This window comes from Crocodylus siamensis, chromosome 1 (genome assembly GCF_052110815.1).
Source record: "Crocodylus siamensis isolate JL-2025a chromosome 1, ASM5211081v1, whole genome shotgun sequence".
Taxonomy (NCBI): domain Eukaryota; kingdom Metazoa; phylum Chordata; order Crocodylia; family Crocodylidae; genus Crocodylus; species Crocodylus siamensis.
In genome coordinates this window covers 24,220,047-24,236,783 of record NC_143395.1, presented here as the reverse complement: position 1 = coordinate 24,236,783, position 16,737 = coordinate 24,220,047, and the positions used below count along the sequence as shown (strand labels likewise).

The following is a 16,737-nucleotide window of genomic DNA, read 5'->3' as shown; positions in this document are numbered from 1 at the left end:
CCCAAGTCAGATTGAGTGTAAACATCCACAGTCACTTTTAAAATACTTCTCAAAAACTCAAATCATTGTGCATTGCTAAATAAAATGCCAATGTAAACCAGTGTAGTAATTAAGTATACTTCCAAAAAAAATAAAATAATGATGATATTCCACTTTGGATAGAATATTTTTTCTGCATACTTCCTTCACATAATCCATTTAGTCAGAAGCCAAAAGCATCTTTGAATGGGAATGTCTAACAGGCCACTTTCACTTATATTTACCTGGGTTTTCAGTGTTCTCTCATTCAACAGCTGTTTCTCAAGTTGTGCTTTAATAGTTACTGTAGCTGCTGCTTCTTCTTTTAGCATCATAATTTCTGTAATAAAGTAATAATGCAACTATATAAAGGCTGATAACAGCAGTAAACAACAACACTTTTAAAATACAAATTACTTCAAATTGCATTCAAGTTGTTTAGTAAGCACTCACCTTCTTGGGCTTCTTTCAGTTTATTATTCAGCTCTTCCTTCTCATTAGCAAGATTAGCCACATCACTAGTTAGTGTCCTATTGGCTTCTTCCAACTAAACGGAAAACAAAGAATACAGTTACCACACGTTACCACACAACTACCACCACTACCAGCAGCAGATCAATGGGTTCCATGAAGTGACATGTACCAAAGGCCAGGAATAAGAGGAAGAGAGATCCTGAAGCAAGAAAAGGAGAAGAACATATTACCAAGTGGAGGTAGGCAGAAGAAGGTGGTGGAGAGTGGCGGACGGAGGGAGGAAAGAAAGGGAAGGATAAGAAACTTCTTGTCAGACCATGTGAAATGGAAAAGGAATAATGGAAGAGCTTGCCAAAGTCAAGAAGCAAACAGAGGGCATGTATAATGACAGCTGCCCAGAGAGACTTGATGGAGTTTAAAACAATGAGAAGGTGAAGGCTGAAATGTTAAGAAAAACTGAGAGAGCTTGGAACCAAGAGCAGAAGGGAATTCATCACAGCTACTGCAAACCTTTGCAATGGAAGGGAACTGAAAACAGAACGATTACTGAAACCCACGTAAAGGCAGAGGATGGGTCAAAGAAGCACAAACAGGTGGAGAGCGCCAAGGATAACCATGTATGGAAGTGTATTTTTTTTTTGCAAAACAAGGCCTTATTCCATAGGTTTCAACAGGAGAGGACTGCATTTAAGATCAATAGGGACAGAAGTCCAAATTGAATTAGTCTGACTAATCAGCGGTAATTCACACTTCATAGGTAGGAAGGAGGGAAGAGGTAGATTTTGAACAGTTGTCTGAGAGACCTAGAGAGAGGTCATGGAACTTATATACAGGGATCTACCCAAATCCAGGAGGCAGCTGGCTGACTTTGTTGGCATATCATGGGGCTAGATGGCTGCCATTTTCATGGGCTTATCACAAGCCCCCTGGTCTCTGATTGGCCATGAGGAGGGAGCCAGCAGTACTCATAGCCACTGCTGCGGCCCAGCTTTGCAGCCGGACAGAGGGGTGGGGGGCTGCAGGAATGAAAGTGAGCCCAAGATGGCTGTTGCCCCCGCCCCTTGCCACTGATTCATTGCAAGGGCTGTCCATCATATGGCTCTGCCCCTCGAGGCTGACTGGCCAGGAGGGCAGGCCGTCATGTGGCCCCACCCCTCACTGCCAATTGGTGGAGGGGGTGGGGCCACATGGCAGCCCTCACAACCAATCAGTAGCAAAGGGCAGCGGCAGCAGCCATCTTGGGCTCCCCTTTATGCCAGCAGCTGCCTCCCCCTGGCAGGCTGCACAGCAGCAGCCATGTGTACTGCTGGCTCCCTCTGTGACAATAACATTATTTGTGTGGAAATGTGCATCTCAAAATATAGTTTTATGGAAATAGATGTATTACTCTTTGGTACTTTACAATAAAGCACCAACATTTGTCTAACATATTATTTCCAAGGTATTCTTCTAAATCAGGATTATAAACAAGATTTCCAATGTAATCCTTGAAAACCTATACAAAGCAGGAGTATATTAAGCCACGATAAAAGCCTTAACAAAACAGGATATACCATTGCATGCACTTCTCCCCTGCACAAACTTCTCAGGAAGGAGGTTGAGAGAGGAAACAACCTGTGACAGAAGTTAGGCACATTACTTAACAACCTGCTGGAAGGTGGCGGGATCTTATAGTGATGAGTGCAGCATAGAGTCTATAGAAAGTAGAATGCCCTTAAAAACCTTCCTCTCCAAAGAGATCCTTTTTATTTAGGTTTTTATACACCTCGAATGGAAAGCCTAACAAAACTTTGATTAAATGAACATGGACTGGACCAATTATATGTAGATTATGATTTATATATTTGGTCTGGTCTCCACAGAATAGAAAACTATTTTTTCAGCCAAATACGGGAAGTATGCAAACCACACATACTAAGAAATATTTGCTATGACTTTAAAACTTCATTTATACATAGGAAGGAATGTAATGGTTTTACCCCTTCTCCTGCCACTGTGTTCATATAGAGTTTACTTCTAACTCTTCTAAGCACCAAAACAATTCAAGCTGTGTGTTTCTGTAAACATTCAAATATGTATCTCAACTATTTGTCTTAACAAATAAAGAATTTCTAGCACACACAAAAAACAACTGCAGAAGTTATTGTGCAAATCACTTACAGAAGCTATGGTAGCATCTTTTTCAGTAAGCTCCTGCTTATGCCTAGCCATCATTTCTTTAATCTCCAGCTCTTTCATGATCTTCTCTTTTTCCAAATCAGAATATTGCTCTTCAGCAATGGAGCGAGCAAGTTGCTCTGAATCAGCTTTTGTCAAAGTGATCTCAAGCTGAGCAGCCAAGGAGTCTCTGCAAATAATCAGTAGTTATTCAGAAACCATTTTTTAAAAACAAGTTAATCATTCTGGTTTTCTGTACGTTTAATAGTACAGCCCATAAACCCTCACCTCTCATCTTGTAACTCTTGTATCTTTTGCTGTATTTCTTTACAGAGTTTAGTTTTTTCTTCACATTCTTCTTTCAGCTCTCGAACCTGTGTCTTGTACAAGGTCTAGATTTAACAAAAAAAGAGAAAGAGAAAGGAAATGACTTGCATATTGTAGTTGAAAGAGACCAGACATTAATAAATGTGATTCTTAACGTGAACAGAGGTCATATGCAGGTACGCCATGTCCCCTCTGTGTGTAACACTACTCCCAGAAACACTGTTGTTTCTGTCTTTTTTCATTACCCTCCTCTCAAATAACAGTCCTGTACCTGAAACACTACTAGAGAAGAGAAGAAGAGATAATCTTCTGTTCAGAAAGAGAAATGCATTCAGTCTCCATACTCTCTCTCGTGTGCGCATACGCGCGTGCACGCACACACACACACACACACACACACACTTAAATTATCAAATCAAAGTGCCTAGGAACACTATTCATGGACACATTATATTGGGCCAGTAATTCTCAACTAAGGTAACAAGATCCTTTCAAGGAAGTTGTAAGGTGGCCATGCAATTTTGGATTTTAGGATTGCCTGTCAGGTGTACAATCATGATTCACAAATAAAGCCAGGGATTTCAAATAGGAATCCATAGCATTAAAAACTTCCTGACCTGTTGTGGGCTTTCTGAGTTCACAACTGAAGTAATATGGGAACTCAGTAAATGGGCTTTCTGAGTTCACAACTGAAGAACTGCTCTATTATTTTTCTGTAGTCAAAAAACCAATGAAAGCTAACAACCTGCATTTTCTGAGGGGTTCCTTAAGCCTAAGAAGATTGAGAACCACTGTGCTAGACATTGTACAAATAGTATAAAAAGACAGTCCCTTTCACAATGTAAGGGCATGGACCCATATAAACACTTAGAATGCTTTAAATGCAGTTGAAACCAAAACAGAAAACAACCCTGTTACCCCAGTTTAAATCTGCCTGGAATGGTTCAAAAGCATACCTGGAAAACCAAGTGCTATTTTGAATTGGTTCACTGTGAACCGTTTCAGCACTGTGTGGACACCAAGCTTTCTGTGAAATGGGTCTGGTCACTCCTCCAGACATCCCACACTGTATTGGTCTCCTCTCCCCCCCCCCGCTGCAACTGGCTGCTCTGGTAAGCTGCCAGAACTCTACTGCCCCATTTTTTTTTCCTGTATTTTTGATCAGTCAGTTCCTTTGCACTACTTGTTCAATAAAAACTTACCTTTCTAACAACAAGCTGCTTCCTCACTCCTTACTCAACCCCAGCCCCTCAAAGTTTCCTCAGTCCCTGGGAACCAAAACTGGTGGGTCCAAGTACTAACCCCCTTCCCATCCCCACCGCTCACCAACTGTGATGAATGCTGGCCCGAGTTCTAGCTTTTATCCCTTGGTGTCAGAGCCACAGAACTACAGAACTTCACACAACTGTGACCCAGTTCCCAATCACACACACTCTGAAATGGTTTGATTGCTATATGCTCCCTGTCCTGCAACCATCATGAACTTGTTCCCAATCAGTAACAATGGGAATCAGTGATAGTTCTATTTGTGTGTACCTTAACAGCTTATGATCCAAGTATAAAATGAGACACATAAGATGGATACAGACAAGTATGGAAGTAAAAGGAGACTACCTTGATCAATACAATCTCTGCATAGCAACAGCATAACTGTCAGAATCATAGAATGGGGCTGGAAGAGACTGTGGGATGTCAGCTAGACCAGTCCCTACTCTATATAGAATCATCTTATCAGGGAGGTTGGGAAAGATGGAGAGAGATCATGAGCAGGGATCCAGGTTTTCTGTTTCCCATGGAAAAATGAAGTAAAACACGGATTTCCCCCCTACCAAAGTAAAACAGTGATTTATCATTTTAACAGAGAAACCCACAGATTTTGCAGTTTTACACCAAGCTCTCTGCAGACTGCCAGAGATTCAGCCTGCAAAATGTTGGACGGGAACGGTAGGAATGCAGTCAGGCAGGGGACACCATGTGCATGTACATGCACATAGCCCCAGGCAGCCTGGAGAGCAGCTCCCACAGGTAAGTCTGGCAGGGGAGGTGGGGGCGGGGAATTGAGGCCCCACCCATGATGGGGGGAGGCTGGGGCTGCTGCCCAGCCAGGCAGTGCATGGGGCTTGAGGCCAGGGGCTGCAATGCAGAGTCACAGGGCCTTGGTGGGGAGCGGGACAGGGCCACGGGCAGCTTGTTAGGGCGGTGGGTTGGGTAGGCTTCCTGCTGCTGTGTGCACTCCCAGGGGGCAGGGAGGACCCATGCCCCCTAGATCTGTGTGGGGAATGGGTGGGCTGACCACTGTGGGTTTGGGCTCCTGCCCTGCTGCCCTCCCCTAGGGCCTCTGCAGCTCTGCATGAGAGACCTGATACTGCAGGGAACAATAGAACCATGCAGAGATCTCCTTGCTGCTGCAAACTCCCACACTGCACTGGTAATGCATCCTCCAAGCGTGGGGGCAGCAGGGTTATGCCACTTGCTGCAGCCTTGCATGCAGAGGATGTGTTGTCACCAGGGCAGCGTGGAGCCTGCAGCAGCGAGTGGCTTTCGTGTGCAGCCACAAGCTGCCCTGCAGCACCATGTCACACCCACCAGGTTGTGGAGGCCCTGGGGGAGGTCAGCAGGGCAGGAGCCCGAGCCCACACCCATGCCCACCCCAAACACAGATCTGGGGGGCGCAAGTCTCCCCTACCCTGGCAATGTGTCCTCCACATGCAGGGCTGCAGTGAGCACCACAACCCCATGACACTTCCCCCCACACACAGAGGATGCATTGCCAGTACAGCGCAAAGCTCACAGTGGCAAGGAGATCCCCATGCAGCTCTGCTGTTCCCTGCAGTGCTGGGTCACACATGCTGGGCTGCAGAGGCCCCACAGGAGAGCAGCAGCGCAGGAACCCAAGCCTGCAGCCTGTACCTACCCCGTGCGCAGATCTGGGGATGTGGGTCCTTGTTGCTCTCTGGGAGCTGGCCCCTCAACCTGCGCCCACAGCAGGCAGACAGCGTGGGGTTAGGGGGGAGCCGGGCTCTGTGCTCTGCTCCACTGCAGCAGCTGCAGTCTCCTGCCAGGAGCAGAGGACTGTGGACCCAGATCCCTGGCCCTGTAGCCCTGGCAGCTGGGGCCCCCTCCAGCAAGCCTGGTGAGAGGGAGGGGCAAGGGGCACCAGCGGGGGAGGGGGGGAGTGTGGAATGTAGGGGGGCTTTTATTTTAATCACAGATTTGGGGCTGTTTTTTTTTTTTTTAATCAGGGAAAACCAGGATACCTGATTATGAGACTTGAAAAACCTGAGCAAAATGTTTGAACTATTGAGCAGTGATATCAAAGGAAAAATTAGCTAGTATTTTCCTCTGAACATCCAATGGGAGGAATGGACCCCTTGCAAGAGCAGGGACATTTCTTGTGTTCCCCAGTACAAGCTCTTCCCCTTCCTTCTTCAGGCTACTCATCACTTGCAATCAAATCAAGTCTCCCAGAAGAGAAGCCAGGTTGGGGGCACTGATCTGGACACAGGTCACTAAAGACAGATAACAAGAAGCCCTTTTCAGCTCTACATTTATAAAAAAGAGCTAAAGCCTAATGCTCTGGGGGAAATGTGAAAGATGATATCGTCCTTAAAGAATGGAAACGGGTAATCAATGATACATACTGAGAAATATTGTTCAGCTTCAAGCTGGTCTTGAAGCTCTTTCATTTGTCCATCTGCATCTTGACGTTCCCTGTAAAGTCAAAAACAATTCTTTTAAGAACAGTGCTTGTGCTTTTATGAACATGTACATGCACACATAGATAAACTGTATCCCTGTCCTACTATTCCCTTACTAACGTATGCAGCCCGCCAGGCCATTCTATCCAGCCCGTGGGGCCCCTAAACATTTTTGAAAATTAATATTTATCTGCCTCGACTGCCTCTCATGCAGCCCTAGATGGTTGCCAAAACTCAGTAAGTGGCCCTCCCCACAAAATAAAGTGCAAGAATCACATCCCCTGATTTGAAAAATGACACTTCTGCTAATACAACCCAGTATCCTGTTGGTCTTTTTTTTGCAAAAAAGCCACACTGTTGCCTTATATACAGTTTATAGTCTACTGTAACTCCATCTTGTTTGTTCTTTGTATGATTTTTGCATTCATTTACACTCAGGGCCTATCCATTTAACAAAAAGAATAAAGGAAGTCCTCAGAGATACAGAGACCTCTCCTGTATCTCAGGTGTTAGCAATATTTTGCCACCAAGGGCCACTGATTGCAACTCAACCCCGTCATGGGTTGCAAATGTTTGTTCCCTCCTTGCTGGTAATATAAAAGGTTAAATTGGGGGTATCAAAGAAAAACAACAGAGAGGACTGGGCAGTCAGCAGATGGTGCTGATTTTAGTCTATTCCTCTGTAGGTGGAAGGACACTGGGGACATACACTTTGCTGCTCAGGACGCTGCAGGCAGAGGGAATAGACCAAAACTAGTAAGCAACAGGATCCTGGAGAAGCCTTTTCTATTGCTTAGACCTTGCCACAGGCCAGGTATGATCTCTTAGTGGCTCAGATGCGGTCCATGGTAGTTAAGCCATTTTCCTGACAAGTGGCAGAATGGGAATAGCATATCCCACAGACAGTCCACTACACAACAAGCTCAAGAGGCATATAATGCTGCCTGCTGCCAGAATAGGAAAGCTATAAAGCTATACATCTCTGCAGGCAAAAAAGGATCAGCATCTGGAGGCAAACTAGGCTGTCTCAAAGAATGAGAACACTCCGCATCTCCCTGGGCAGAAAAGGATCACTCTCCTGAGGCAAGATGCACATTTAAGTATCCAAAAGATGGAATAGGAGCTGAGCTTCTCACTTATTATGCAGCTATACTGTGCCCAACTCACTGGGGACTCATGTCATCAGGCTATCAAGTACTTCTGTAATACAACGAATGGTAAACAGCAATTATTTGTAATTATTAGATTCAACACTGCAGGAAAGCGCATTGATAGAGTCAGTCAATTCTATAAGGCAAGTATTTAAAAAACTCTGGTTCTAAATTTTTGCAGAAAATGAAAGTGCATTAGTGTGTCTACAAAAAACCCAAAAAGATATTTTGGTGCAATTCTGCTTACTTGCGGAGTTCATTATTTTGCTTTTCCAAGCTCAGTTTGATTTCCACGAGATGGTTATTCTCTTGTTTTAGCTGCTTTTCTGACATTTTTAATGAGTTAACTTGTTGCGTTTGCATCTTTAAGTCATTCTGCGTGAGGCAGCGTTTCTGTGTTTCCTGTTCTATTTTTAATGTTAAGTTTTTGATCTGCAAAATAAATCAATTCTTATTTGTATCCTAGAGGAATTTACAATCCATGTAGCAAAGTGAGACTTAAAACAGCATTTATATTTGTATGATGGTCTACTTTTTAAAAATACATTATTGCACATAGTGCAGATGTCCTTTCAGAAAGCAAAGGATCGATAAATTCTAAATGCAAAGAAAGAAAACAACCTCTTTGCCCCAACATTATACAATTTAAGATTCCATATGAAAAACTCTTCCAAATATGAGTGCTCGGAAAAATAAAGCTTAAACTAGAAGGAAGTTTTCCCACCAGTGCAGATATTTTTACCGTTATTTTAAGTAGCAAATATTTATAGATACTGCCTGAAATTAAGAGCCATATCTAAACTGAGCGCTAATACATGCTTTTCAATGATCAAAAAGGTTCCCAATCAGACTACTGATACAAATATTACTTACTTCTTCATTTAATTTATCCTTTTGCTTCAGGAGTTCATTTATTTTCTGCTGTGATTGTTTGAGATCACAGTCCAACATTGAACACCGCTTCTCAACTTCTAACATGCAGTTTTCTACTTTTTGCTTTGAAACTCTTTCTTCCAAGAGTTTCTTTTCCATTTCTGTGAAATAAGATCATTACGGTTAAGTCAATGCAAGCTGTGAGCATTCAACATTTCTACAAAATCGGGACCCTTGGTTAGGTTCCTAACTGTGGCCAAATGTAAAAATTTGCATCTCTTCAGTTTAAAATATTGTGTGGCCTTTTGGCATTAAAGGTGAAACGAAGTATTAATTAAAGTGATAATTAAGCATTTATATGCCTTTAAAACTAGAGAGGTTTTTGTAAAACTGGTACACAAATATTGCTCAGGAAGCTCACCGCTGAATGGATGAATTGAAAAACATTTTCAGAATGTCTCATAAACCTCAAACTGATTGTCAGCTATTTTCTCCTTTTCTGCTCCAAGACAAGTTTCAGCTCATCCTCAGTTTTAGAACCTGATTTTTTTTAAAAGGCATTCTCTTTGCTACATACCAACTGACAAAACCTTTTCACATGCTGTCTTTTGCTATCCTAGTTCGGAATCAACTGCAGACTACAATTTCAATTGTCCAGCAATCTGTTGTATTAACTGAATTGCATGTTACTACTGAATCATCATTATTCTTGCTTTCTGAATATCTGCAAGCCTAGGCTCAAATTTTTTTATTCGCATTCCTGGCTTTTCAAACTAATGTGCTGGCTTACAACTAAAAGGGGTAAGAAAGCTGTTCTTATCACAAACTGACTGAATGATCACTGATATTTGCACACATTTTGTCCTCATAGCCTAACATTATGTATGTATTTGATTTCACTTAAGATGAAAAATGTGTAAGTTAAAAGGTTGTTAGACCCCCCGATGATAAGCATGCTTTAAGAAAATATTAAAACAGAGCTAGCTGCATCATCTTCAAACTTCTAATTAAAAATACTGTTTGACGTTCTTTTTCACTTTGCCAAGTTAACTGGGCTTAATTTTTTCATGCTGCATTTCTGCTTCATGCTGCATTTTTGCCCCAGCCAAAATGAATCAGAACTATTTCCAGAAACAGGGCAAGGGAAAAGACATCTTTTGTCCACATTAAAAAAAAAATCTAACAAACTGGTTTTTGGGGGTTTATTTTTTTTAGCTTTGCAGACCCAAGTTTTGGAGCTTGAATCTGAAATTTGGCAAGGAGCTTGTCTTTTTGAGAGATGCGTCTTGTCATACACAAAAAAAATCCCCCACCTCCCATCCTATTCTGAAAAATGCAGTTCATATAAGCAGTTCCTCCTTAGGGAAGCTGGAACATTAAAGCCAGGAAAACAGTCCCACAACAGCTGTGGTCAATCAGGATCACTTCAGAATATATTGGAGGTGCTTGTGAAAAAAAAGTGGATGAAGAGTTTTTAGTTTTCTGGTATTAAGCAGATATTCTTGATTTGGTCATCAATTTCTGCAGCATATAATGTACTGTTTGTTCTCTAGAAGTTCCCACACAGCCTTGGTGTAGCATCCATAAGAAGGACTTCAAGACCAATAGCAAACAACAGGGTGGTGCTGGCAACATAAAAAGTGTGACAAGAGAGTACATGATATGTGAAAAATAAGTCAGAGTTACAGTTGCTGTTCCTTTTCACTGAGTTCAGTTGCTTTGAAATGAGCAGATGGTGTACATTAGTGGTCTCCAACTTTTAAGCAGGTGATCTTTGGCACTTAAAAGCAATGCAAGATCTACCGTGTACCACTGCCACCGTGCCCCCCCACCCCCAGCAGGTTAGTCCATGGGGAGGGAAGGGGGGGCAGATCAAGGCAGAGTGAGAAAAAAATTATTTGAGGGCATGCCTCCCCAGCAAGTAAGTCCCACTCGGCCAGGCCCCACTCAGCTTACTCCTGGTCCTGCCTCTGTGGCACTGGTCCCTCACCACGGGGGCCTCAATCTAACCCCCACCCCACCCCTCCCCCACAAATTGACCTGCTGGGCTGGGGCATGCTCATGCATGCATATGGGCACTCAGCACCGCCCCCCCCCCCCTCAGATCAACTCCAAGAGGCTCTGAGATCTACTGCAAGAGGCTCCAAGATCTACTGGTGCATTGAGATTCACTGGTTGGTAACCGCTGGTATATATCCACAGGCTGTATGATGGATATTTAAAGTCACCAGTGGAAGCAAACAAGTGAAAAAATGGCAGAAGTGCAGGGTATGGCCACTCAGTGTCTGGAGACTTAGAAATGTTCATTTTTGTCATTTACCCTTTCTTATCATAATGTAGTACATTGCTGTTGATCAGTAACTCTGGTTACAGCAATAAGTATTCCTAGGCCCCATTTAACATAATACACACACCTTTCATGGCTTCTGATTTTGCTTCTTCAATAGATTCATAAATCTTATTTTTGTCTGCTAATCGTGCTTTTGTAGCTTTATGCTCAGCTTCTTCCTGTTCCAAGTTCTGTTGCAAAACTTTGAATTTGTATGTCATGTCTATTTCCATGTTGTTCTTCTCCTGTTAAAAGTACAGAAAAAAGGAACTGACTTATTTGACAAAACAACTGTATATCACACTAAGGTGAAAACAATTTATGGATAATAACAATGTAGAGCTCAACTGAAATGCTGGACCGTTTATTAACGGTAGAAGACCCAACCCACACTAAAGGAGTGACATGTTAAGGCCTGATTCCCACAGTTGCGTTTTTTTACATGGATACAATGAGGTTCTGCACAAGTCCCATTTCCATACAGTTGTGTAAATACACTGGGAACAGTTTAGTTTTCTTTAAAATAAAGTAAAATATAATATAACAGAAGATTGTACAGCACTATAGTTTCCCACAGTTCTTTACAAAGGTTGAAAATAAGACGGTTGCCAGTAAGAATCCAAGAGAAAAGGAAGACTGAGGAAAAAAGAGACAGCGCGATAATGTCTACGCTACAGCAAGTGAAAAAAAGTTGAGAATTTTAAATAGGAACTAAAATGTTAACTTTGGTGCATTTTCAGTTTGCATGACAGAACACTAAGTTAATCCATAAAAACATAAAAATTTAACTGCATTTAAATTTAAAAAGCAAAGAAAAATTGTATTGTCATTACAATATCTGTGAAAATGCAGCAATAGATAACTGGCTTGAATAATGAAAAAGATTTTTACACCAGATTTAATTTTAGTTTTTCAAGGTGTTGCCAATAATATTGACAAAGAAAAGTAAACTTCCGGGTGGGGCACAGAAGTTCAGATTTTACCAGAGGGATTCACTCATTCAAATAGGAAAAAAGGGCCAAAGAAAGAAACAAGAAAATATCTGATATTTGAAATGTTTTCCTTTAGTGGATTAACAAAAGGGGGAAAAGTGGTGAAGTGTACTATAGGCATGCTTATATATTTCTTTCCCTGCTGAAAATACATTCCTACAATATGCATTTGACTAACAAGGACATTTTAACTGCCATGCACTGGGACTTTTTAACACAGTTTATCTGTGTACTAGGAGTCAAATAATGTAACTTGTTGGTGGTATGGAGGAGAGTTCAAAAGTAGCATCCACCACTGTGTTGGCTGACCATACTGCCACAGTAGCAGTTGGTGCTGCCCAGTGATTCATGGCTACCCTGATTGCAGAACCGCTCTGCTATGCGTCTTTATGAGAATAAATAAATTTATTTCTCTATCTCAACACAAAATATATTGATTCATGGCACCCGGATAAAATTCTTTAAAGACCAGCAAATGAAAGAAAAGAGAAGCCAATTAGCATATAAGTAGCAATGCAGGCTGGTCAAGTTTGGTACATGAAGATGCCATTTTACCTTTCAAAATGCAATCCAGTTATATGTGCTGTTTTAAACAAGTAATTACCTTTTCCAAATCTGTAAGCTTCTCCTCTAATTGCCTCTTCTCCATTTCCATTTTGGCTAGTGCGCTCTTTCCAGTTTTTACTTCTTCTTCCAGGCCAGATATTCGACCTAAAAATGTCCAAAACATCAACTAGCCAGAAATAAAGGGTTAAACTGCTTCACAACTAACCTATTACAATTTCTCAGTTTATAAACTGCAGCTATTACAAAATGTCCATTTTCTAATTGATTGGAGGCCCTTAGCAACATTTTGTACTAACTGATGATGTTTCCCCCTCTCAAAATTTCAGCTTGTACATCTTACTAAATTAGTTACAAAACCCATTTCAAATAATGCCACTAAAACCTGTCGTATTTCTGAAACTTGAATCAATGCATAATTTCAGACATATCTGTTGAAGTACCTTGCAGATCACTAATAATCTCCGATCCATGGCTTCGATCTCGTCTTTCTGATTCTAAAGCTGACTGAAGATTGAGGAAGTCTTTCTCAAGTTTGAGTTTAGCATTCTCTAGCATGCAGTGTTTATCTTGCAATTCACGATTATTAGCTTCCAACTGCTGGATCTGTTTTGTACTTTCTGTCTGATTCTTCCTTAACCTGGCTGCAGTATCAGACTCCGTACGCAGCAAAGCATTTGCTTCATCCAGCTAAGGGTTCACAAAAACAAATTCCAGGCAATTAAAATTTAAAACTACGACAAGTATCTGTTAATCAACATTTTATATATCAAAGAAACAAGACAAAGATTGAAGTGATTTTAATATGACATTACTAGACCAAAATGTAGAGTAATTTAAATTCTTAAAGAATTAAACATAAATCTCATGTAGAGTTCATATGCTAAGGACTTCAATCCTGAACTTCAATAACTTATTCTTGTGATTATAAAGTAACACACATACTCAAATATAACTTGCCTGTCTTTGTAACTGATTGATTTTCTCATTTGATATTTGAGAGTTCTGATTTCTCTTTTTCAAATCTTCAAGCTGGTCTTTCAAACTGTTCACTGTAAAAAAAAATTATATATATCATAGCAGTGACCCTACCATACTGATTAAAATGCCTTTTAAAAAAACTGACCCTTACAAGCAACTTAGATATTTTATGTTAAAAGAATTCCCTTATATCCTTTTTCAGATTTTGCTCCACATACCTTCATTTTCCAAATTGCGTTTTTTATCTGCTTCATGTTCCGCTTTCCTCTGATACTCTGCATTCTTGTGCTGAAGAAGAGCCTTCTCTCTTTCTAGGAGTCTTAATGAAGATTCTACATTCTTCCTTGAGGTTACCTGGAAATATTTATATAATTAAGTTAAAAACAAGAGACACAGAAAATTGCTTTAAAGAAAACTCATGGATTCCAATTAACTTACAAACAAATGAGTATTACATCCGTTTCCCGTAAACATGTGGCATACCATTTCACAGCTGTTCCAGCAGTTGCATACAAACACAACAGGCAACAGAGAAATAGCTATAGTAATAAAATGTTATTTCTGATGGGTCTGGATCCTTCAAAAGATCAGTAATGGAGGAGATCCAATCTGAGCATGATTTGGAGGTCAGCAGCCAAATGTTACTATCTGAAGGCTTTCAGTAGTCTAAAGTCAATTAATTTGGTGGTCTCTATCTAGTTTCTAGGGAACAAGCATGTACTGAATAAAGAACGTCAGCAAAAATAAATGCGAAATTTCAGAAGAAAATTTTAAATGGGCATGTTCAGCTTAGCTGTAATGGGCCCTCCAGACGTGGTCCCAACATATTTGTACTGAACCAGAGGAATGCTTAAATTGCTGCAACCTGTACTAGGATCTGTTCTATGGAAAGAGAATTACTGCCTCCACTGTTATTACTCCTGCATCTTAAACTGCTATTAACTTTGTAAGAATTTAAATGCTACTTTGTCCTCCAAAGTAGTGGTAGCATAGAAGTCGTCATACTCTCCTTTCACCAAGATATTGCAATATGGGCAACTTCTTATGCTAATGGTACTATGTTATAGTTCCACTGTTACATAATTGCAAAACTGTGTCCCAGGAAAAGAAAAATTAAATTAAATACTTCACAAATGCACTTAAATCAAGAAAAATACATCAATTTACCTCTTCATCTAGTTCTTTCACAATCTTCTCTAAACGAGCATTAGTAGACCTAAAGAATTTGAAAATAAATATAGAAAAAAGCATCAGTTAAAATAAAAAAACAGAATAATGTGGATGTTTCTTGTGTATTTTGTATAGTCGATACTGTTTTAGTTGAGCAACACAAGGATGCAGGGAAAAAACATCATGTGAATGTAACCTCATCTAAAAAGATGAAAAAAGGGTAGCAGAAGTCAGATGATTTAACTTTTTTCAAATCAAGTCTGTTTTTTGAAGCTGGGACCCTTAAAATACACTTTATTAAATTTGAAGTTTTCAAACAGGAAAACTATTGAAGTGTTTATTAGTGGAGCAAATAAGACACTGAAACATTCTTACCTGTACTTCTGTTCTAATTCATCTTTGGCCTGTGCTTCATTGTTGAGCTGCTCTTCTAACTTGTTTAGCTTTTTTTGAAACTGCAAATTGTCAGAAAAAGCATGGCCAACATGTAAAATACTGGACCATAAAAATGAGTCTGGATCAGTAAAAGAAACAGTATGGAGAAACAATGAAACCTGAGTACCACCGTACAGATAAATAAAAATTCTCAAGCAGCCACAACCTCTAGATTGAGAAATAAAAATACATTTCTGCAAAATATTAACTTGATCCTTCATGAAGATATCCATAGTAACAAAACTTGTTGCATGTAGTATTAAAATAAATCTAACCACCACAGAATTATATGCCACAGATGGTAAGCCACAAAAAGCTCTACAGAAAAAGAATGTTGTTTCTGGCCGCTGCCTTTATTCTTTCTAACCTCAGCCCTCTGGATCAGATTCTTTGGATTCTCCAAATAAGCTAAATAAGGCATATGATCAAAATGGATAACATTTTAAGAATACCACTGAGCATGCTCAGAGGGTTTGCATTATGAAAAAAGGTGAAAATATTTAGGACATTTGCCTAATGTCCCCATAACATTTGGGAAAACATAGTATAGCCAGCATCAAACATTAAAAAAATAAAACAAATAAAAATAAAAAATAAAATAGAAATAAAATAATCATCATCATTAATTAGTCCTCTAAAACATGTTAAATTGATTTCAAATTACTTCAAAGCATCATCGTCTGTTGTGCTTTTGGACACTGAGGGTTCATTTTTTCTAACTTGTCTGTGGAACCACGAGGGCTAGAATTTTTTTTTTTTAAATGAGGTGTGCGATGGTCATGGTTACAAGACTCCAGAAACAGAGGCTCTACAACAGTCATGGAATATTAGGAAATTTGTAAGAAAGAGTTGACAGAACTAAACTATAGTGTTTTATTAAACTGAAATCTTCAAGTCAGAAATGTATTTGCTGTTTTTCAATCTAGAACTGAACAGATGGTGTGGATGTTGGACTATACACACCACTGAAGAATTCAGCTGAGACAGCATGCTATCTTCAATATCAATAACTTATTTTAAAAAACACAAAACCTCCTAATGTGTGCATTAAATGACAGAAAGGAAGTACAGAGGTAGAGGTTAATTAAAAACTGTGGCCTAGATAACCTTCACATGAATTTTTTGGACTTGCCCACATGTGTTCTGCGATTCTTTGTAGCTTTTAAGTTTTAAAAAAAAAAAAAAAAAGTATCACCAGATTGACAAAATGTTTATTTAATGAACAAGTCTGGGAAACACCCTTCTTGTCAACACGGTGGCAGAAAGGGATCTTGGAGTCATTGTTGACTCCAGGACGAACATGAGCCACCAGTGTGAGGAAGCGGTCAGTAAGGCTAACCGCACCTCATCGTGCATTTACAGATACATCGCTAGCAGGTCCAGGGAGGTGATCCTCCCCCTCTATGCAGCACCAGTCAGGCCACAGTTGGAGTACTGCGTCCAGTTCTGGGCGCTGCACTTCAGGAGGGATGTGAACAACATGGAGAGGGTCCAGAGGAGGGCCACTCGCATGATCGGGGGCAGCAGGGCAGGCCCCACAAGGAGAGGCGACGGGACCTGAATCTGTT

At 40.5% G+C, this 16,737-nt stretch overlaps 1 protein-coding gene across 1 annotated transcript in view; it reads right to left on the bottom strand.

The window, feature by feature from the left end:
- The window catches only part of ROCK2 (Rho associated coiled-coil containing protein kinase 2), a 170,819-nt gene that overhangs the window by 26,954 nt on the left and 127,128 nt on the right, over positions 1-16,737 (bottom strand). Inside the window, exons 11-24 of the mRNA XM_090032090.1 lie at positions 15,110-15,189; positions 14,732-14,780; positions 13,783-13,918; positions 13,544-13,635; positions 13,027-13,273; positions 12,624-12,730; positions 11,113-11,272; positions 8,699-8,859; positions 8,073-8,257; positions 6,618-6,687; positions 2,938-3,041; positions 2,653-2,839; positions 472-565; positions 264-358 (exon numbers count right to left, since the gene is read on the bottom strand). Coding sequence (XP_089888216.1) covers positions 264-358; positions 472-565; positions 2,653-2,839; positions 2,938-3,041; positions 6,618-6,687; positions 8,073-8,257; positions 8,699-8,859; positions 11,113-11,272; positions 12,624-12,730; positions 13,027-13,273; positions 13,544-13,635; positions 13,783-13,918; positions 14,732-14,780; positions 15,110-15,189 — 1,767 coding nt within the window. The remainder of the gene's footprint in view (positions 1-263; positions 359-471; positions 566-2,652; positions 2,840-2,937; positions 3,042-6,617; positions 6,688-8,072; positions 8,258-8,698; positions 8,860-11,112; positions 11,273-12,623; positions 12,731-13,026; positions 13,274-13,543; positions 13,636-13,782; positions 13,919-14,731; positions 14,781-15,109; positions 15,190-16,737) is intronic.